Raw genomic sequence first — 21,959 nt, 5'->3', positions numbered from 1 at the left:
TTCCAGTCTTTCTGTGTAACTACTGTCAAACACACTTGCTGGAGATGGGAAGCCCTCAATCCTACAGGGAGAGACCTTCAATCTAAGAGAGGTGCCTGAGCCAGCCAGTCTTCCCCTCACACCCATTTGCAGCTTGCAGGAGGCTGGAGCAAGTGGCTCCTGCAGATGGCATCTGCATCCTAGGGATGGAGTGAAGTCTAGGCTAGAGCACAGCAAGAGCCTTGCTGCATACAGCGCATTGGAGGGCAATCAAAGGAGCTTAGACAAACTCTGAACCCTACTTCTGTCACTCTGCTGTTCAGCCTCCCACCAGCATGGCCCATCTGCAGCTATTTAGCAGAAGAGGAGCTGCACCATCCTGCTGTCCTGGCATCTTCAGGACAACCACTCTCAACTATTGTCTTTTAAATGTACACCCTCTGTTGCTCATTTCCAAGTGCAGTTAGAGGCCTGAGTCTTCCAGCCCCAGTTCATCCCTGCATTGCTATCAAAAGCTTCTGCACCCCATTAGAGGCAGAGAAGAGGAACCCAACATCTCCAGACTTGCAGCCTCACTTGTTTGCCTGTGCAATTTCATTTACTTACAGGTAACTCCACACCATGCTCAGTTTTATGCTGAGGGTTGTTGCTGGGATCTGCAGAGAGTATGCAGGGATGGAGACTGCTAGGCCTGAAGTAAACACACGGAAGTATAGGAGGAGGAAGAGGAAGGGCAAGTCTCTGAGCTAAGCTGAGCAGCATGGTGCAGCTTCCAGAAGGACACCACCAGCAGGAAGTGGCATTGGCTGGAAGCATTTTTAAAACCAGTTGGGGAACAGCTGGGCTGATTTTAATCCAGCTGGACTGAAGTGTCTCCAAAAGAGCCATAAAGCCTTTTGATACCTACCGCCCAGGCAATAAAACGTTAATCTCGGCTGAAAGTCTTTGTTCTCTTAGTAGCAGTATTTTTCTGTTTAGAAGTAACGTACTGCTGCCTCCAGTCAGAGGCCCTGCTGTAATGTGGATGTGGATGTGTAACAGACTGTTCCTGCTGCAAGAGCTTTAGCATCTGAGCCATGACACATGGCTGGGGAAGCCCATCAGGAGCATTGGCACAGCCCATGTGCCACCGCACCACTGTCCTGTGTGTCAGAGACCCCTTGACACAGCAGGGTTTCTGAGGTGGAATAATACAGTGGCTCTGGGGATTTTTACCTGTGAAAGGCTAGAAGAGCTACCAGGGCAAGTTTAGAAAGGAGCAGGCTGAGCTTTCAAGGCCAGGTGTGACAGAGATTCTCAAAAGCATATGAGATGATAGTAGAGGAGAGGCGTTGAAGTGCTACAAGATCATTTCTAAACCATCCCAGTGAAGTCAGTAGTCAGTCTCCCTCTGGGAGGTCACAGGTTCCCATGATATTTTTATGGTCTCCTTGGATAACAGATTAAACTTAATTAATACAGGCTGCCAGCTGTACATCAGCACTCATCTGTAAGTACAGTTATCCCAGTGGTGTGCGTGTCCCTGACACTTCCAGCCTTGTTCTCAACAGACCTTAGTGACAACTTCATATATTGCTGTACACAGAACAGGGCTACGCTCTTGCTCAGGGTTCATGAGTGCTCAGGCAGTGCCTGCTTTATCATCCAGCAATCCTGGGGTGAGCTGGACAGACATGAACCAGGCTTTCTGCTGCTCCATCTGTTTTTTCGCATCCTTGAATCTTCTCAGTTCCTTCTCCAGAACTTCCAGCTCAAAACATGGTCTTTCTATTCTGTGTCATTTAATTCATGTCCCAGTTTATCTTACAAATGAAAGTGACCCAAAAGGACACTCCAGCCTTGCTGCATTCTCAGCTAGAATTAGGTGTGATGTGATAAGGTGAATATTATCCTGGTTTAGATGTGCATATAGGTTAGATTTTTCTCTAAGATCTTTTCACCATTTCCAGGGATCAGAATCTCCAGGCTGCCAAAAAGCTCTTACTATAAGCAGCATCTTCCATATCTGTGCTGAAGTTCACAGCATCATTTAAAACAGGATGAAGAACTTTGAACTAACTTTGGATAGTTTGTCTCTTATGAGTGCCAAAATTACTTGGATGTTTTCTATCAGTGGCTGCTTTTTCAGTACAAATCCTGCCCTAAACCTACTGATTTTTCCTGACTGTCTGATGTTTCTTGGCAAAAAGAGCTGTAATTCTGAAAACATTCAGACTGTTTTCCACTTAATACTGTTTGCTGAGGTACCTCAATTTGGAGAGGGCACTAGAGATGCTACTTGTACTTATCTGCAAGTAAAGGTAGCAAGGCCACTTCCATTATTCAGTGGTCATGTTGTCGTGATCTCAGTGATGATTTCCTGTCTCAGACTTTTTTTGTACACATCACTTTGAGATTTTAAATAACTTTTCACCCTTCTAGCTTTTTTCTCTTTCTGCTTCCTACTGCATTAATAGTCTCCATTACACTGTTGTCTTTGTTGCCATCAAGCTAAAGCTGAAGTGTATTCTAGGCATAGCTTGTTTCCATTATTATCTTTATTTTGAAGGAATCATTTGTCTTCATTATCTGCAGCTGCATCCTGAAGCATTTTGAAAAGGTACATGCCATATTTCCCTCTTATGAGAGCTTCCCCCCTCCTCCTGCATGTTAAAATGAAAGTTTCCGCTCCACTGCTGGCGTGACAGCACAGAGAGCGTCTCACAGATGGACTAACTCTCAAAGAGGCAGGAACCTTAACATCCAGCAGATTCTAGTCTAAACCCCACTCTTGCCCTGCTGCGTTATGAATCAGCATACCCTGACGTCGCTGCTTTCCCTCTGCATACTTCATCTTTTTAATTTCCCCTGTAGCTCTGCCTACAGCTGGCAAAGTAATCACTGCCTGAGCAATGCACCTTCAAATATCTGTTAATGCTGAATGAGTCTAGCTGGATTTTCTGTTTCTCATCAACTGCTGGGCATCTTAATCTGTGTCAATGTTAGCTCTGTGGTCCTGAGCTCAAAGAACAATTATTTTGTTCAGGGGAAGGAAGTGATGCAGTGCAAAAAAGCGTAGTATGAGCTAGCTTTGAAAATGAGTGTTTGGTGTACTTGTAGTGTGAGGGGAAGCAGAAATTTGTAGCAGTAGCACAGGTAAGGCAGTTAGGAGGTCATAGTGTGGACTTGCATAAATGTACAGTTCAGTTCCTTCCCACTACAAGGTCTGCATGGGTACAGACCTCTGTTCCCATGGAATATTTAACATTGCAGACATCTGGCTTGGACTTAGACAGCTGTTGAACATAGGTAATTTCAGCTTTACTCCTTCTGCCTTCAGTCAATCCCTCCCATAGCCTTTGTTGCTGTGACCTAGATTGTGAGCAAATGCTTTCTGATGGCATTTCAAAGGAAACTAATCTTGCACTCAGAGTGAAACATGACTGGATTCATCTGTGCTCCATACTCTGTGCATGAGTAAGTTTATTTCTGCCTCTGTCCTTGAGCAGCAAAACCTTCATGACCCGTGCTTACATACACACAGTCACCTGCGAGGCACAGCCCATGGAAAGAAGACTTACAGGGCTCTCCTTTCTCCAAAAGCAAAGCTGCTCCTGGCCACAGGGACTTGAGATTTATGATTTATAAATACTGTGCCAAGTTTTTCACTATTGTAATGGAGAAAGGAAAATAAAAGCCTTGACAACTGCAAAAACATGTCATAAGACTGGTAATGACGCATGCCCTGGTAACACTGTGCTAACCAGATTCCCTGTCCAATTGTGCTGCCTGTGTGGAGTAACATACAGTCAATAATACACCATGTGGAGAGCAACCGGTATTAGCGTTTTCCTTGGAGTGAGATGTCCTCACTGCCTCTTGAGCTCTGGGATCAATAATAAGAATAGAGCACAAGAGAAATGCAAGTATGAAAGCCAGCTGCTCAAAGAACCCTTTTAAGTTGATGTATATACCATTGGGTTTCTGCATGAAAATGGTGACATTAAAATGGCCATTAGAGAATGATGTATCAGTATTAGCACTGCTGAATGTGCAGCTTACATACATCATGTGAGGCGAGTTTTGCTTTGTTCATTTATTTCTCCAAACTATACTGCGCGTTCCCTTCCTGTTAAAGGTGCTGAAGCACCTGCTGTTGCAAACCATAAACCTGCCCTTGCTGTTACCACACAGACGTTGCAATTGTCCTGCTCATGCGTTATTAAAGACTTGCTATTGCAAAGGGATAGTCTGATTTAAGCCTTGCTGGCACCATCACATTTACACAAGCATAAGAGCTTCATAAGATGCTCAAGAGAACATGCTGGATATGTGGTCTTAAAACATGCACTATCATACTCCCAGGTATGGAAGGGTTTGAGTGCGCATCTCTCTGATGCTTCCTTTCATAGTCTAAGAGCATCCTCCACACAACAGTAATGAAAAACACAACTCCCTTTCTAGTCCTTTCCCAGGACATCACTGGTATTAATCCTGCATGTATGTACCCATTTACTCAAGTGGAGTTCCCCATGCTCCCCACTGAAGCCAAGACACAGATGCAAAGGGGAATTAAATCAACTGCAATAATTCCTGGCATTGAGGACCAGGGCTGATGGGCTCCCTTCCAGGGACATCTGGTCATTAAACCTCAAAGAATAAGGGGGTTTGGGTCCTTTCAGTCAGGACAATGGACTCTATGCTAGGAAACACTAACTTCATGCAGCAGAGGCTTAATCACACCTTTTGGGACTTTAAAAGCTGGTAGCTATTGATTGAGGCAAGGGTGGTGAAGCGAGGTCACAGCTGCCTTCATCTTTCATATGGGGTCCATGGAGACCACACGTAGTAGCATGTAGAGTTCCCTATTGATTCAAGGGGCTTGGCAATTAAAAAGCCCTGTGTTCATCCTTCCAGTCATTTAGCCTTCACCAGATGAAACTAAGTGGCCTCAGCCAGCTATCATGGCAGCCCAAACCAAGCTGGATGCATTCAGCTGTGACTCCAGATGAAAGCTGAGCATAGGTTCATTTCATACAAGTGAGGGTTGTGCTGAGACACACACACCACCCCCCTGCCATAGCAGATGGGGCAGTGTTTCCCAGGTCCAGACTGAGCCAAGAACCCAGTGAAGTGAAAATGGTGTGGCTCTGGAGGAAGGCCTTCCTGTGGAGAGAGCTGAGAGGGGGGGCATTGAAGCAAGGCTGTGTGAATGATTTATTTCCTGTGCTGCTCTAATCCTCCTCCTGTCCCTTCAGCTCACTGCTGAAAATAAGAGATGACAACCTCGGTGTGGATGGTTTGAACGCTGTGGGTAAAATGAGTGTCTTTCACTCAATAGTCTCAGGACTATTGCACCCCAGCATTTACAGAGACTGAAGGTTGTGAGGTCCTCAAACCTTCCTCGTACAGCACCTAGCACAGCAAGGTCTGGGGCAGTAGTGGAACTCAGTCCTCCTGTGCACTCCAATAATATAAATGGTGAATAACTAAGGCAAAGGTACAGTCTCAGCCCACAGGCAGATCTAGGGCTTAAAGCATGCATGAACTTCCCAGCAGGAAAATGGATAAGTCTTTTCATAATTCACCTTGTTACCCAAATGAAATAAAAGGTCATTTCATTTTCATAGCCACAGTTTTATAAATCAAGTCAAAAGTGCCCAGTTTATCGTGCACACAAATGGTGAGACAGCCTAATAATGCGTTTGAGCTACAAAGCTTTCCAGAAACAATAGAGGACTATACCACATGTTATGGAGAATACAACATATGCTGCAGGCTTCATGCATGCTGAATGCCTCCTGGCTATTCTTGCAACACTAAGCATGAGAAGACAGTACTTATTATACTAATATAAGACAAATTATGCCCTTAAAGTCATGTATACGACGGGCACTGTTGCTATTTCTACAGTCAGAAATGCAGCTGGCACTTTATAGATGAACCTTAGAAGAAATTCCTTATGCCCACACCAGTAGTTTCCTTCAATAGCCTCGCACCCAGATCTCCCAGTGCAGAAGTGCGTGTGTGCATGGACAACACATGCCAAGCAGCCCTTGAGCAAGTAACCATATTGCTTTCAAGAGAGCAGAGTTCAACATAGCCATTGCAGGACTGAGGACTTTACTAGGTGAAGTGAAAGACACCCTTACATATAAGGACACTCTCACATCTCTTTTCGAGGAATGAAAGTGTGTCCCACACAAACATCTTCAGTTTTAGTAAATCATGGCTACAATCCCTGACCATCCACCTTCCTGTCATTTCCTATGTTCCTGTGCCTCATTCCTAGACTCACCCAGACAGGCTCATCCTGATTCTGGCCAAGCAGGGGCAGAGGAGCTTCAAGAGCAGCTTCCTTGACCAAAGGCAAGTTGTTTTGCTCTGCTGATTTGCACTGGCTCTGTGTATAGCATTGTCTACCCAGTCACTCCATGATGTCTCACATCTGTGTGAGACATAGATCATCTTACATTTGATTTCCATGGATAACCTTCCAAAGGCAGCTAGTTCCTTCCATCTTCTGTGCAGCAATACTGAACTCTGGACAGGGCAGAGACTCAGCAGACAACACTGGGAGCATATGCCCAGACTACAGAGAGAAGAACTGATTTTAAAAAGCACCTTTACGTGTAACTATGGTAGTAAAATCCTTGCAAGGCAATAATGAAATCTTGTAAGAATGAGCTAAAAATTGCTGCCCAGGTTGCAGGGTAACAGAATAATCCCACACCTCCCAGGAACAGGGAGCTGAGAGGGAGAATCATGTCATTCCCAGCCGGTGAACACTGGGATGTTTGTTGGTTCTCATCTTTTCCTTGAGACTGATCTCATTTGTCTATGACCAGCTTATGTGAACTTTACGCTTTACCAGATGCACATTAGTGTGCTGCCATCAGATTCTTACGCTCTACTCAACACAAACAGCGGCCGTCCCCAAGCATCCCCGTGGGCCATTGCCTGCTTCTGCCTTCAGTCACCCAGCTGTGACGGCTGCTTCTGTGAGAGGGACTCTGGAACTGTGTCACTGTGGAATCAGCTCCAAAAGCTTATTTAACCCCTGTCTTCCCTGCAGAGACTGTTTAAATCCTTGTCCCCGTATCTTCTTATCAAGATACAATTCTTTTCTCCTCAGTTTCCTTCTGCATTTGCTTTGTGTTACTAGATGATAAAATCTGGGTAAGGGGCACCCTGATTATTGCAGCATCCAAATGACAGGCTTCAGGCAAAATGATAATTACTTATTCAAAAGTATTCATCAAATTAACATATCCTGAATAAAAATTCAAGCTTAATTTAACAGGCCACTGCTCTTATTAGAAACATTTAGCGCATGCAAATGTTTAAACTCAGTAGAGAGCAACTTACTCTTTCACAAGGTATCAGGACCAAAAGTAGATGTAACCACCATTTGCTCTAGCAAGAGCAAATGTCAAGCAGTTTAGGGAGCTATACAGCAGCTTGTTCAGTTGCATGGAAGTTAAAAAGTGTACGAAGCAGCTCTTTCCAGGCTGTTAACCATCGCAGAGTATTCAAACTCTTCTGTAAGTTCTGTTTCTCAGCCAAAATCCAGAAGAAAATAAAATGGTAAAAAAAAGTTATAAATTCCCTCTCTCCTCCTCCTTTCCTTGGAATAGATTCAGGGCTTTATTCTGAGATCCTTCCATAGTTCTAAGTATTATACTTGAGTGTTCTACACTTGCAGCTACAGTGCACAGTGTTCCCCCCGACATAACACACAGAATACTATCAGTGGTGGGAGGGGAAGGAGCTGTGTAAGTTTTGTATGGAAAATCTTGTGCACCACAGCATCAGTTCCAAAAAGCTTTGGGAAAACAAAGGAATGGCACATTCCATAGCTCTGCTCGGCCTACCTGCAGGAGGGCACAGTCTGTCACTAAAGCTGTGTCAGCTGTACACCTCTCATTGTATTGTAGCCTGGTTTCCCACAGTTGGAGTGAGGTCTTTCAGTCGTGTCACCTCTCTCTCAGTCAGACAGAAGTTAATAACTTTTGAACAAAACTGGCCACTTGCTGATAAACTGAAAGGCAAAAGAGCGCTGTGTTCACCTTAGCTATGGCTGCTAGAGCTGCGTGAACACGAGGTACTCTGCTGTGAGGGCTGTTTCACACACAGGCAAACACACACTACACCTTTCTTGCCTCTTTCTTCCCTTTCCTGAAAACGTACTTTTCTGTCCATCCTGCCTGGGACCCTGGCTGTGGGATCAGGAGAAACATTGCAAGATGCCCCCATCCCAAGTCCTGGGGTATCTACTTAGGTATTTTTCCAGCAGGATGAAATGTCAGAGGTAAAGCAGTGACTTAATTCATTCTCCTGTTACTTAAACAATAGCAAGGAAGAAGTCTGTCCCTGAAAATGGTCCTTGTACAGCAGTCTGACCATTCCCACAGCTGCCCTATGACCTACCGTGAAGATTCCCTTTTTGCTCTGACAAAGCCACCGACCGCAACACTTCTGTATAACCTAAATGAGAACAGTACAGATCCTTACTGTTTGTCCTTCGTGTTCATCACAAAGACTGGTATCAAGTTAATTAAATGAACTAGGAAATAAATCACATTTGGGAGAACATGATGCCAGTCAGGTCCAGATGATTGCAATTTACTTCACTAAAATACTTTTGATTAAAACACGTTGCTTTAAAGGAACTTAAAGTGACGTGTCTTAAAAGGAACTTGGACTTCAAACTCTGTAATAGGTGCAATATGTTCTCAGTGTCTGGCCTTGCTACAGGCTGCATCAGCTCAGTGTTAAAAACTCCTGCAAAAAGAGTTATTAGGTGCTTTCTTCAGACACAGACTTCTTACTGCAGTCATTGCAGATGTCCTGGCACACTCTAAGGAGGATCATATGCAAATTAATATAATTATTTAGATGTTCCAGACTCACTCATCATTATGGCACAGTGTCAGTTCCACATAAACTTCCACATATGGAACATTTCAGAAACCCCCCAACTGCAACAAGAGAAATGGAAAGAAATAGCTTCAGCAATCAGCAGCCTCTTAGTAGCATTAGAATCTCGGCATTGACATGGACAATAGGTGAGCGCTCAGAAGGTCTCTCTGAGTAACACTGATAACACTGCTTTTCATCAAGATTGTTTTAAATCACGGATCCTTCTCAGAGATGCTGAGATAAACTCTCATCTTGTGGGTGTGTTTTTTGGGTTTGTGTCACAGGGCAGAATAGAAGCTAAATTTTTAGTTTAGCTAGAGCTTTGTCTCTTGGTCTCTTCAGTGAGGGTAAAAAAGTCCTGATGTTTTTTGTGCATGTGGAACACAAAGATGAGGAAATTGGAGTGAAAAGCATACCAGCACATAGAGGTATTTTCAGTGCATGGTCTAGAGGCAGACTAGCTGTATGTCTTTTGGCCTGCTAAAGGGATATGCAGGCTTACAGGGGTGTCTTAGTAATCAAGTACTGGAGGAAAGAGGACTTTGCACTGGCCCACCGTAGCTATTCCTATCTTCAGTTTCTGTAAGAGCACTTGATTTCCAGTTGCACCTTTATCTTCCAACAGTGGCAGATGCTCACACATGAAAGCCTCAGCCCCTTGAAAACTTTCTGTGAACTCATCAGACCTCTGATGAAATCAGTACACAAACCTCTTGTGAAGATTAACATTGAGAGACATACCTACAGGCTTTAAGAAGTCTGAAGTTCAGTCGGTCACCTTGACTGTCACCTACTTTCTGCTTGAGCAACTGAACTGCCTCTCCCAGCAAGCAGCTGGTTTGTGCCCAAGATAGGAGTATCTAGTAGAAAACTCCCTGGTTGCAATATGTGACCATACAGCAAATTCTATCAGAAAATTGGACTCAAGCTTGTAAAACAGATCAGTTGCCAGGTTCCTCTTTGTTTTGAGAGCATGGTATCAAAACTGAGTGCCTGTCACAGGTCATGTCGGCAGAGCATCGCTGGCAAGCCCTCACATGGAAACAGAATGAGAGAGAGAAGACACAATCCCCACGTGCAGAACTTCATTCTGATTTAGCAGAGTGCAGCAGAGTCAAGCAAAAGCGAGCTAAAATCTCAAGAATTCTGTTGTTTTGCTTCTGATGGAACTGGCCTCATGTTCTGGGAGGCAATGTGGGGAATGCTGGAAATTAAAAAATAAGCAGGAAGCGCTATGACATTCCCTTGTGCAGAGAAGGGCAACGGAGCTCGTGCAGGGCCTGGTGCACAAGTGTGATGAGGAACGGCTGATGGGCCTGGGGGGGTTTAGTCTGGAGAAGAGAAGGATCAGGGGAACCTTATTGCTCCCTACAACTGCCTGACAGGAGGATGGAGCCAGGAGGGAACAGCCTCAAGCTGCGCCAGGGAAGGTTTAGACTGGATATTAGGGAAATGTCTTCCCCAAAAGCATGCTCAGGCATTGGAACAGGCTGCCCAGGGCAGTGGTGAAGTCACCGTCCCTGGAAGCATTCAAAACCCATGTAGACAAAGTCGTTGATGACACAGTTTAGTGGTGAACTTGGCAGTCGCAGAGTAGAAGTTGGACTTGATGATCTTGAAGGTCTTTCCCAACCAAGTTGATTCTATGATTCCATCTATTCCCACCTATTCCTCTGTTATTCATAACAGCATTTTTTCCACCACGCTCCTTAGCCAGCCACCCATCTGTAATATCAAAGAGAACATCTTAGGTTGTTCCACTTCTGACATGGTGGTATTCAGCCAGCACATATTTTAACAGGATTCCAAGAGTGGACTTTGCAGCCATGTGGGATTTGGAGTTTCCTGACAGCAGAAATAGATCTCTTTGCACTCAGAGTGCAAAAAGTGAGCACTTGAGCTAAAGCAGCACCAGCTCTCCAGGGCACACAGGGTGCAGCAGAACAGCTCTGTTCCCACACAATAGGACCTGGTGGTACAGATATGTGTGAACTGACCAGCTCAGTGCAATACCACATTTCTGGCTGAGATTGTTTGGGGTCTTTTTCATATTTTGGGTTTCCCACAGTGGATTATTTTGAATGCAGCTCGACTGCCTGATCTCTTTACTGGTTGGAATGTTTATTTTTCCTGCAGAGAAGAAAAACAATAAGTGTTTTATGAAAGCATCGTAAGAACAAAGTATGGCAAATCAAAGGAAAATCCTGACATGAACTCTTCTTGCCATAGGGCAGAAACTATGGCTGCTCTATCCTGGTGTTCCACTCATGTGGGGAAGTTTTGTCTTAGTGAAATGCTACACATGTGCCAAGTTAGTGCAGCTATCTGTATAACCCTTTCTTTGTCTTGCTGTAGCAGTTAGTTATCAGTGTGGTCAATGCAGTGCACAGCAGAGTCCCAAGCCTGCAGGCACACAGGCTGGGAGTCAGTTGCCTCCAGGTGAAGTGGCAAAGCGCTGGTTAGAACACAGCAGCATGAGAAGAAGGAAATTTCTGGTTGCTCAGTGATACACATAACTGTGAGCTAGGCTCTGTCCACTGCTTGCTCCATCACAGGCCTGAATAAAAGAGCTAGTGATGGAGTGAGCATCTCTTTGGTTTGAATCTGGAAGGCAGTATCCATAAAATCTTTGGGGCCCTTTTCAGTTATCCGCATGCTATCAACTAACCAGCAAACTATTTATGGAACCCTTAGGTGCTCCATTGTCCTGGCACCTTTGCTATGAAAGTCCCTCCCTCCTACGTGCAGACAGTGGCGGCCTGAAGCTTTCAGGATCCTTGTCAGCTGAGCAACTGTTTAACACTCAGGCATTGTGAGACCAAGTCTCTGTGGATGCCAGATACAGTAACTCTACTCTGCTTCCATCACCTCATCTGGGGAAGGGTTAATTCATGACTTCTTACACAAAAGTGAATAAAACTGTCTTCGTTGGTCACTGGCATTGTCCAACTTCCATGTTCCCAAAGGAGCTTAATGTCAGCAAATAAAAGAAAGGCAGGAGACAACTGCAAGGCTTTTGGCCAGTAAAATCACTCCAAATCCTTGTGTGCCTAGATTTGAAGAGCTTTTAAATCCAGAAGGACTCACAAAATCCAATTTGGCCTTTGCACTGTTTCAACGATGAACCATAAAACTGACACCCTGGACCAATTCTAGTCACTGTTCATATGAATTTATCCATGCAACAATAATTCTAATGCAAGTCCATGAAAGTCAATCAAGTGGAGAAGCTTCCACACTGAAATTACTAAAGAAAGGAACTTTTGTCATGCCAGACTGCAAATGAAGCTTCGGGGAACAGTTTAAATCCTGGAAGAAGAAAGTTCCCAGGTATGCAGGGGAGCTCGTATCTCAAGAGCCTGTTTTTAATCATAACCCTACAACCCAGTTGCACAACTCATGCTTTACTACTTGGATAGTAGTTGCCAACTGGATGAAAAACCTGACTTGGTATTTTCCAGTTGATGGGAAAGCTTTGTGAAGGATATTTGCTTGAACAGCACAACAGCTTAACACGAGTCTCCCTAGAAATGAAACATAGAAATCACTGTTTCCATGAAATGCACTTGCTTGCTCTAGACAACATGACGTTCATACCAGTACCTTGCTGAACCCTCACAAACTATTCAGCACGGCTGCTTTAGACATGGGTAGAAAAAATAAGTGCTATGAGGAGTATTTTTCTGGAATGGCAGAACAGACCTGCTATCTACTGGCTTTGGCTCTCCTGCTTGCCTCATCTGCTTGTACCAGACCCCACATCCATCACCCCACATCTTCTACAGTGTTGGTGGGCTCCTGTTGCTGTAGGGTATGGTATGTGCCCATGTATCCTGCAACACAATGCTATTTACTTCTTAGCCTTGATGTGGCAAGACAGTTTTGTCTGGATCACTGAGGTGCTTTGAGCTAGCTCAGCCTGGCACTTTTTATGGAGTCCCTTTGGCACAGCTGAATGCACAAGCAGGTCCAGATACTCCTGAAGTGGAATTTGTTTGGAAAAAAACACCAACTGTTTTAATTTGAATCCTCAAAGATGAAAGAAAATAAAGGTAGATCACTGTCATTCCCCCTCAAGTTTCATTCTTACCAGGGGTTAGCTTCAGCTGCATCCAAACCACAATGAACTCATCTCAGCCCATGTTTCAACGGCAGCTAATGCGCAGTGTACTTAATTGGTACCAACTGAACCAAGGTCTTGGAAACAGGGTTTGGCATAAGGTCAGTGTGGAAAAAAATGTCCCCCCTTTCAGCTGCAGTCTTGTATCCTGAATGCTGATGGCAGAGGAATAAAGTGTAGCCTCTCAGAGGAGATAGGAAACAGCACGTTTCTCTCCTGTTGTGCTGCTGTAGCACACACTGCTATAGAGCAGGTGGCTGGTTTCTCAGTAGCAGTTGGACAATGCTGTGGAAGGGAACTCCTTTACACAGCTAAGTGAGGAATGAAGAGACAAATTTGTTTCCTATGGATGTCTCAAGATGATCAAGATCTGGACCTATTTTCCCATTCTGAGTATTGAGCGCAGCCCAGTGTACAGTGCATATACTCTGCTAACACTGAACCACTGCTAAATCTGCTATGACTGGGTGGCACGAAGCATATAAATTATCACTGCAAAGCAGAAAGTTGATCAGATAAGCTTGGATATTGCACTGAAGTAGTAGTGCTCCTAATCTCCATCTCCAGATATGTCCAAGGCTGAAGAAGGGAAGAGTGTCTGGCTCATTAGAGGAATGTTTGCTCAGCTTGAATCTAATACTTGATAGTGCTGTGGCCAGAACTCTAAGCCAGAATATATACATTAAATGTGGTGTTTCTTTGATTCTTGAACTATGGCCCTGGTTAGTGAAATATTTAGTTGTTCGTATTGAGTCATCAAAAGTGAGAGCTGTAACCCTTAAGGGGAGTGAAGCTATCAGAAGCTTTCTCTCTCAGGTGAGGAAGTAAGAGAAAAGCAGCTTTCATCAGCTTTATCTTTTTATGGCCCAAACAAGTAAAGCCTGTCAGATTCTGCTGGCTCTCTGATCAGACCTGAGGTGCTTGGGTGTGATGACAATAAGTATTAGTCATGATCACGATGTTTTCTGTCCTGTAGATGCAGCTGGGTCTCCTACTCGGATAATGAGTGTCTCAACAGGGGAAGTCTGAGCATTCTTCAGAGGCAGCAGGAAAGAGGGTAAATACCTCTGTCTGGTTCTGCTGAATCACAGTCCCAGCAACCACAGGACACAGGAATTGGTTCTCAACAAGACAGACAGAAAGAAGGAAAGAAGCAGAGCTCTGGGTCTGAGAGAACAGCCAGCAGCTCCACCAAAGGCCTTGCAGGTCACTTCTCTCCTGTGCTTTGTGTTGCCCTAGGAGGTGTTCCCTGATGGCATAGTGCTAGCCAGCAGCAGTGAAACCCCACACTGCTTTCAACAGAGGGTAAAATGTGTTTCAGTCATAACCAAAGCACTGCTGGATTCTCTGTTAAAAACACCCCAAGACGCCTGTGAGTTAAGCCCAATAAGTTTAATAATTGATGAAACTGTATCAACTGAGAACTACAAAATACAAAGCAGACACAAAAAGTGATGGCATGAAAGCGGGCAGGAATAGTGTCTGCGATGAAAAATGAAAGCAAAATACACAAAACAGAGGATATGGGTTCAGATATAACACACACGGTCACATACAACACTGCATTAGTAACAGCACACACAGATACTCATTATACTGGGGATTTTCACAGTTCTCCACTTCATCCCAGATGACAAGTAAATTGATGGGTTTACTCTCTTACATAAATTCGTGTGCACACAACATCATCAGCACCAAAGGTCTGGAAAAGAAATATAAAACAATCAGAAGAGATGGAACCTGCAAACATTTAACACAATTTGGGAATGTGATTTTAACAACAGTAGTTAGTTCAACAGCAGAGATACATTTTCTTATGTCTTTTGACACATGAGAGTAAAGAAATGAATCATTTTGGAAGAGGAATGCAATGTAAGTGACCTTTTTCCCCAAGGCACGATGAATTTTGTCAGAATGATAAATGAGACAGAAATTCCCTTTTACTATAGTTTCTCGGCATGCATTTATAAATAAACATGAGAAAAGAAAGAGAATTTGGAATGTACCATTGTTACATTTAGGAGCAGTTGCAGCACTTTGAACGGGAAATGCTGAGGGTGGGATGTTCAAAAGGTATTCTTTGATTTTTGCAGGTATAAATCAGAGTAGTTCAAATGAAGTCAGTGGAGCTATGCTGAAGAGCAGAAGAATGTATACCTATAACCTGTTCACACCACGCTACTGCAAGATGTGGACACGCTCTGCTAGGATAGCAAAACCCTCTCTCCCAAGCGATAATGTGGGCAGTGTCAGTCACAGGATACTCTGACCTTAACCAGTGAATTTGTTAACTATGATGAAGGTCTGAAATGAGGGCATATAATGGAGAGAAATCTAGTGGAGACCAAGTTAAGCTCATTTCGCATGACTAAACATCTATGAGATCTCACAAATGTTTGATCACCACATATTTGAAAGTCACAGACTTACTGCAGACTATGTCCCATTATCATCCTGTTTCTTACACCAGATTCAGTACCTCAGAGTACCTCTATTTTCCAGATACTGAGAGTTGGTGTTATATGATGCTATTCCATCGACTGAAGCAGTTTCAGACATGCATCTGAAAGCCTGTGGCTTTTAAATCACTCTGTAGTTTTGCATTTAAAAGGCAATTCTACCACAGCAATATTGAAGTACAGATTAGCAGGACATTCTGGCAGGACGGTGATTGTGGCAGCTGTCTGAGAAAGCCACCTGAACCCCAAAGTGTTTGTATGTAATTTCAGGTCTGGCAGGCTAAAATCTAAAGAAACAATTAAACATGAAGGAAATAACGGGTGCAAGAGTGAGGAAATACTGACTGCAAAGTCCTTCCTGCTTAGCTACAGTGACAGACAGCTCTGGGCTCAGCACTGAGAAGTTGTGGGGTGGGATGTTTGGCTGTAATAACTGCCAAGGTCTCACTGAAAAATATAATTAAGACCTACCCCAGTGTGCTATGAAAATTCAGCTGGACTTTATTTCTACACCTGGTTTGGCCAACACCTCTTTGAAAGGACTTGGCTTTAAAACTGACTCTGGCTTTATAGAGAAGAAAAGTCTGCTAGTATTTTTGAGATTTAATGCCTATAAATAGCACATCACGTCTATCAATACATACATTTTTAGCTTATACATGAAAATGTCTGAAAATTATCATGAAAGGATGCAGATAGGTCTCTACTGCCCGCAGCTCCATCTGCCAATACCTTTACTATGGCTTCCTTCAACCTTTCCAAAATGAAAACAAAGGTGAAATGATTTCAGCACAAGCTTTGCCAGAGAAAGCAAGTCAGAGTCAAGAGAAGCCAGGGCTTGAGGTTGTCTGTGGAGACTGGAAGGTCACTGTGATGGTGATTGTCTTTCTGTCTTTGTACGGTACATTCAGGTGCTGTTCAGCACAGTGAAGTTTGGGTCCCCTGCTGCTGTTTCAACATAAATAATAGTAAACCAGGTTTTGTGTTCTGTTCCTCAAGAGCTGGCCCAGCCCCAGGCTGACAGTCGGAGCTGCACAGCTTTGCAGCCACATCTTGTGGTGTGAGTGGGTGCCGCATCAGCCAGTTCTAATGAGAAAGGCTGCAGCAGCAGTTTGCCAAAACTCCTGGAACCTCCCTAGTAAATTTGTATCTATTCTTTTGGGAAATTAAGAGATAAACTCCTTCCCCCTAAACCTGTGCAACAGCAGTTATTCTCACAACAGGTCAGCAGCTGTATTGTGAAGGAACAGTGCAGGGAAGAGTAGACTGCAATAGATGTGATCTATACTGCAAGCCTGTCTAGGGTGCCACCCTAGGATTGAGTATCCAGTTCTGAGACCACGCTCCTGGGCAGAGCTTGCTCCTAAGAAATCCATGTAGCCTGACTGGCAGCTTCCTTGCAAGACCCACAGGAGGGAGTGTGAAAATAAAGGTAAGAATTTGCGGAGGAAGAAAGGAGAAACTAACTTTCTGGGAGAGCTCAGTAGTGTGGGTACACCCAGAGGACTGCAGAGCCGGCGAGTGCACTGTATGTACACACTGACTGTTGTGCACTCATGGAGTCACAGCGTGACATGCTTGTGACAAAGTGCAATGGCTGTTCGTTTTGTACTCCCAACATCCAGCTCCAGCTGGACTTCTGGACCTTTGAAAATCTCAGGCAAAAGACTGCATTCAAATTGCTCTTCCAGGATAAAAACTAACTGTGACATGGACATACCTGGAGAACCCCAAACCCATACTAGTCTTAATCAGTTGCTATACACAAGAACTGTCATTCTCCACAACACAACAGCCTCACAGTCTGGGAAACCGCTATGATTTCACACAACCATATGCTTAAATCTAGAATGTAAAGAGATAAAGTTCATGCAAAGCCCAATTATAATTACTCTGGAGTACCATGTAGCCACTGGGCACTTCTCAAACAGCCAAGCATCCTTTCCTTGAAGACTCAGCTTTGGTTACGTGGCCTCTGACCTGTTTCAGGAATAAGCTGCATATTTTAGCACTTAGATTTTGTACCTTATACCCATTCAGATAATTAGCAACCTAATTCCATACAGAAGCACATAAATAAATGGCTTTGTACATGGTTTAAATGGGGACTTACGTAAAAGGTGTTTCCCTATCTTACTGCAATTTACTAGCATTGTTGATAAAACTCCACTAAATGTTTCTAAACAAAGCAAAGAGGAACCGGTTCAAACTTGCTGCATTCCTTTTTTTTTTTTGTGGTTACTCACAGAAGTGTCTAATATACAGCTGGGACCAAGCTGAGGTGGAAGATCCCAATCAAAAGGTTGCTACTCCTCTATCCTTTGCACTTAAATCCTCATATTCAGTGGTAAGATGAAGCAGTGTCTTTAAGCAGACATTGAGTGTCTATGGTTCTAATTCTAGATTGGAAAGAAGTGATAGTTCATATCAGAACAAGCAAACTTTAATGATTTCCTTGACCGAAAGGAGCAGAACTTCCTAATAAAAAAGAAAGAGTGAGCAATCCTGGCTATGTGGTTGTGAAGTTTCACCGAAGCAACTCAAAAAAGAGTGCAGCACCACCAAACTGCAGTTAAAGTCTAATGAGAACATGAAGGATTTTCAATCACCACCTTCTCGTCAGTTTGCAAAGGTCCCACTTAGGTTGCAAAACGCTACAAGGCTTCTATTTAAATCTAAAATAGGATTTTATATGTGCAATGACTGCAAATTACAGAATTGTTGTCTTCACTTGGCTTGTCGTAATCTGTAGCTTAGCATCCAAAAGCACCCTGCAAACAAAGCCCTGCACAGGGGGATAATCCAATACATTGACCTCTCTCTGTTCACTCAAAACCTGATGACCACTGACATCAGTAGAGATTAAGAGAGAATTACAGGGCAGTAATATATTACTGTATGAGTAAATCTGCTTTTTGAAGGCCTTCTTTATAAACACTTGATGAGGAGCCTTTGTGGTAAGTGGAGCACACAGTATTATTACAAAGAGTGTCATGGAACTAATCACCTGGGAAAGATCACTTCTGTCATTGTATGCAAGAATCCTGTTATCTGCTCCTGACTGACCAACCTGCAGGGGCAACTTGCAAAAGGAAGACAGAATACATCAGCAGACAAATAGAGAAGAGAAGCTATTACTTAAATGCTCAGAAAAGGCTTTGTCCATGGACAAGTCCAGGTCCTCAGAGTCACACAGCAAATGAATGACAGAAGTAAGTACATGAGACGATGGTATCTCCCGTAGTAAAACCAGTACACAGCAAACATTTAAGCTGCATGCAGGATCAGATGCATCCAAGATGCAACTGGCTTTGGCTTCTTTTTCTGCTTATGCTTGGGATGTGACCCAGACCAGACTGTACCCGTGAGCAGGGGCTGCAGATCCCTAAGCCCCCTTGTAAATCTGCTCATGGAATACAGTAAATTAAAGCATGAGGTCCATGCAACACATATATACGCATTATTACAAGCTTCCAAACTTTAATCAAGGCTGCTTTAACAAGGTTCAGCAACAAAACCTCCCTCATAATGACCTCAGTATGAGTGGACCCTCCTTTTGATAACTGATTTTATGTAAGATCACTCTCCAAAACTATAGAAAAGTTAAACACTTAGGCAGTTAACACTGTTCAGTACAAGGCTTAGGCACATCACAAATCTCAGCACTCGGCTGCAAAGTGTCTTTCCAACTTCACATTGACCCTTCTCACCTACTATGTTTAATTTCCGAAGCCAGCAATATCATTTAAAAGATGTTCACTCACTCATCTAAGTGCCACAGTTCACCAGTTTTAATCAACTACAGCATGATTTTTCTGGGGAGGGAATGAAGAATAGAAACCATGCTTGAACCCCCCTAATGTTCTGATCTTTGACCCTTGCTATAATTGATTCTGAGAACCCCTGTGTGATATGTGAACTGTGCAAAATGTGGTCTGAGGCTGTTTTTAAAGCCTCACTTCAGTAATTACCCACTTTAAAATGTTTGTGTGTTACAGATTAAAGTCAAATCTATAGAAGCATGAGCAGCCATGAAAGCAGCAACGCAGATAAAGTTTGAATAGAACTGTTTCTCATTTGAATAGCTAACATTTGGAAGCAACATCCTTTAACTTTGTAAAGAGCAGACCTTTTGTTCTTCTGACTTACACAAGTGATTGATAGTTCATTAATGTCCCTGACAAAAACACACAGCAACAGCAAAAACCTTATAAAAGGGAAGAAAAAGCCTATTAAGAACAGGTCTTAAGTTTCAGACAAGAAAAGGTAATAAATATTTTTGTGTTACATTCTGATCAAATGCTAATCCAAGTAGAGTTTATGAATGTGGAGTTGTAAACACAGATATCCTGACTCTCTGTATGCATTATAGTCTTGAAGTACAACACAATTTAAAGGTACAGTCAAGACAAGCAGATGTGGACTTTGGTGGGGATCTATCCTTTTCACCCTCCCTTGCTTGCATATTCCATGTAATGTTTTTATCTACGTTGTCCGGTACTTCTAAGAATGCAGCACTGAAATCCCAGCAAATGCATCAGAGATCAGAATAACCAGCACTGATGAGAGGAGTTGCAGTGTTCTAACATATTCACAGCACCTTTTCTATAAAGCAGAATTAAACTCAAACTTAACTGGTTCCTGAAGGTGAAGAAAAACTTTGCTAACTAAATAGTTTGTTCCTAGCATCTGTGTACCAGAGGACATGAAGTGACAGGGAAGACCATCATACCGCTCCAAGGGAGTGTATTTGAAGAACATAAGGAATTCTTCTGCTAGGATGCAAGCAAGATGGATAATTATACAGTAATATGGTTTCTATTTTAGCTCTGTGGTAGTCATGACAATTCAACACTGATTTTTTATTTATTCATTTATTATATGTGATAGTGAATGCATTTTATTTAACATGCTGTGTTGGGAGAAAAATGTATCCCTCCACTAGGAAAATGTCATAATCAAATGGACCCCCTAAGCAATGCAGCATATTAGATCAAAATGATGTGGAAAAGCTCCAACATTTATGCAGCCAGTATTAGCAGAGTAACACTCATTCCTTACCCCCTGCCTGTTGCCCCAAGCCTTTGTCTAATTCCTGCCTCAGCCTAACACATTTCAGATTCCTTCTTGCAACTTTTTCCAGATGGGGTATGCGTTTTCTTGATTTCTTCTGCAAATAGCTAAGAAGGAGACGCAAGACTCGTTTAAAGATTTCTTTGGCTAGAGAAACAGGAGCAGAGACTGTGAGAATAAGTGGCAGCCTTACAGAGTTCCTAACCTGCTACATCCCAGGCTCTGCCCCATGCAGACAGCTTCCTAGCTGCAGACATCTAGAAGTTCACAAGAATATGGTTTCCTCTGCTTACTTAAGGTGCTTTGCGAGCATGGAAATCGGGGAAGCTTACCAAAGCACATCAGAAAGAGTAAAGGAACAGAAAATACTTAGGTAAGCAGGAAGGTTTTAGAAATGTAAAGATAGGAATTGCTAAGCAGTTGAAGTGATATGGGCAGCAAACCTGAACGAGAATGAATTTCAGGTCCTGAAGAACTCTAACAAAGCTGGGAGGATGGATGAAGAAAAAAAGGAAGACAAAGAAAGATCTCCTCACTGTGATCTCAGTTCTGAAGATGTAAGTAGGGTTTTGCAGACTCAGAACCAAGGAAAATTTCCAAGGGTATGATAAAACAGTTTATGTTGAATCTTTCTTCAGTGTAGTGATGAAAAACCCAAACACAGCAAATTGGTGGATTGCCAGCCAACCAGTATGTGTGGTGCTGGTGTTCAGAGTTTAGAAATGAAATTGATAAACTGGAGGAGGTTATAAAAGCCCTTTATACTGAAGGGCTCAAGGTCTTCCAATGGTTTTTAAAACAAAAAGGTTCTTCCAAGGTGGCATGATCAGTGCTGTTAAGTATTTGCAATAACAGACTTTTGGCATATAATTTAGGTTCTTTTATATACAACATGTAATGACTGGAAGTTGAATCTAGACATTTACAGATTATAAATAATGTGTATATTTTAATGGCAAGGAAATTAACCAGTAAAACAACTTAGCAGAAGTTGTGACTGACTTCCTAGAAATAGAAATATTTCAACAAGAAGGAAGTTTTTCCTAATTTATATCTAATTTGGAAAATAATTACTTCAGAAAAGCTCAACAGACTGTATTTTCCAAGAAAACAGGTTAGATGGCTTTATAATCTTTAAATCACTCTGGTTTCTTAACCAATCTCTTTCTTCTTCCCCAACAGCGTAAGTTCACAGTGCTGAATGCAGGAGGCAATTGTGTTCTGACTGGCTTCCTTGCTTTGCTTGGAGCAGTTCACTTTGTTGAACAGCACCCTCACTAGTTTGTTGCTTAAACAGTAAACTGCAGAAACATTGTTAGAAAGCTGGAAAAAGAAAAGTTGAGAATATATTTTGTCCACTGCATTATATATAAAGATCTGAAGCAGAGATCAAAGAACCTGCCTTCCTAAAGCTTTTGGATAATATA

At 43.0% G+C, this 21,959-nt stretch overlaps 1 protein-coding gene across 2 annotated transcripts in view; it reads right to left on the bottom strand.

Moving 5' to 3' along the window:
* Positions 1-14,377: 14,377 nt before the first annotated feature.
* The window catches only part of CRABP1 (cellular retinoic acid binding protein 1), a 35,465-nt gene continuing 27,883 nt past the window's right edge, over positions 14,378-21,959 (bottom strand). For both annotated transcript variants that reach the window (XM_065688008.1, XM_065688007.1), the window contains exon 4: positions 14,378-14,702. In XM_065688008.1, coding sequence (XP_065544080.1) covers positions 14,652-14,702 — 51 coding nt within the window. In that variant the 3' untranslated portion in view covers positions 14,378-14,651. The remainder of the gene's footprint in view (positions 14,703-21,959) is intronic.

The sequence above is a fragment of the Lathamus discolor genome, chromosome 8 (assembly GCF_037157495.1).
Source record: "Lathamus discolor isolate bLatDis1 chromosome 8, bLatDis1.hap1, whole genome shotgun sequence".
Classification (NCBI taxonomy): Eukaryota; Metazoa; Chordata; class Aves; order Psittaciformes; family Psittacidae; genus Lathamus; species Lathamus discolor.
This window is presented reverse-complemented; position numbering and strand designations above follow the sequence as displayed.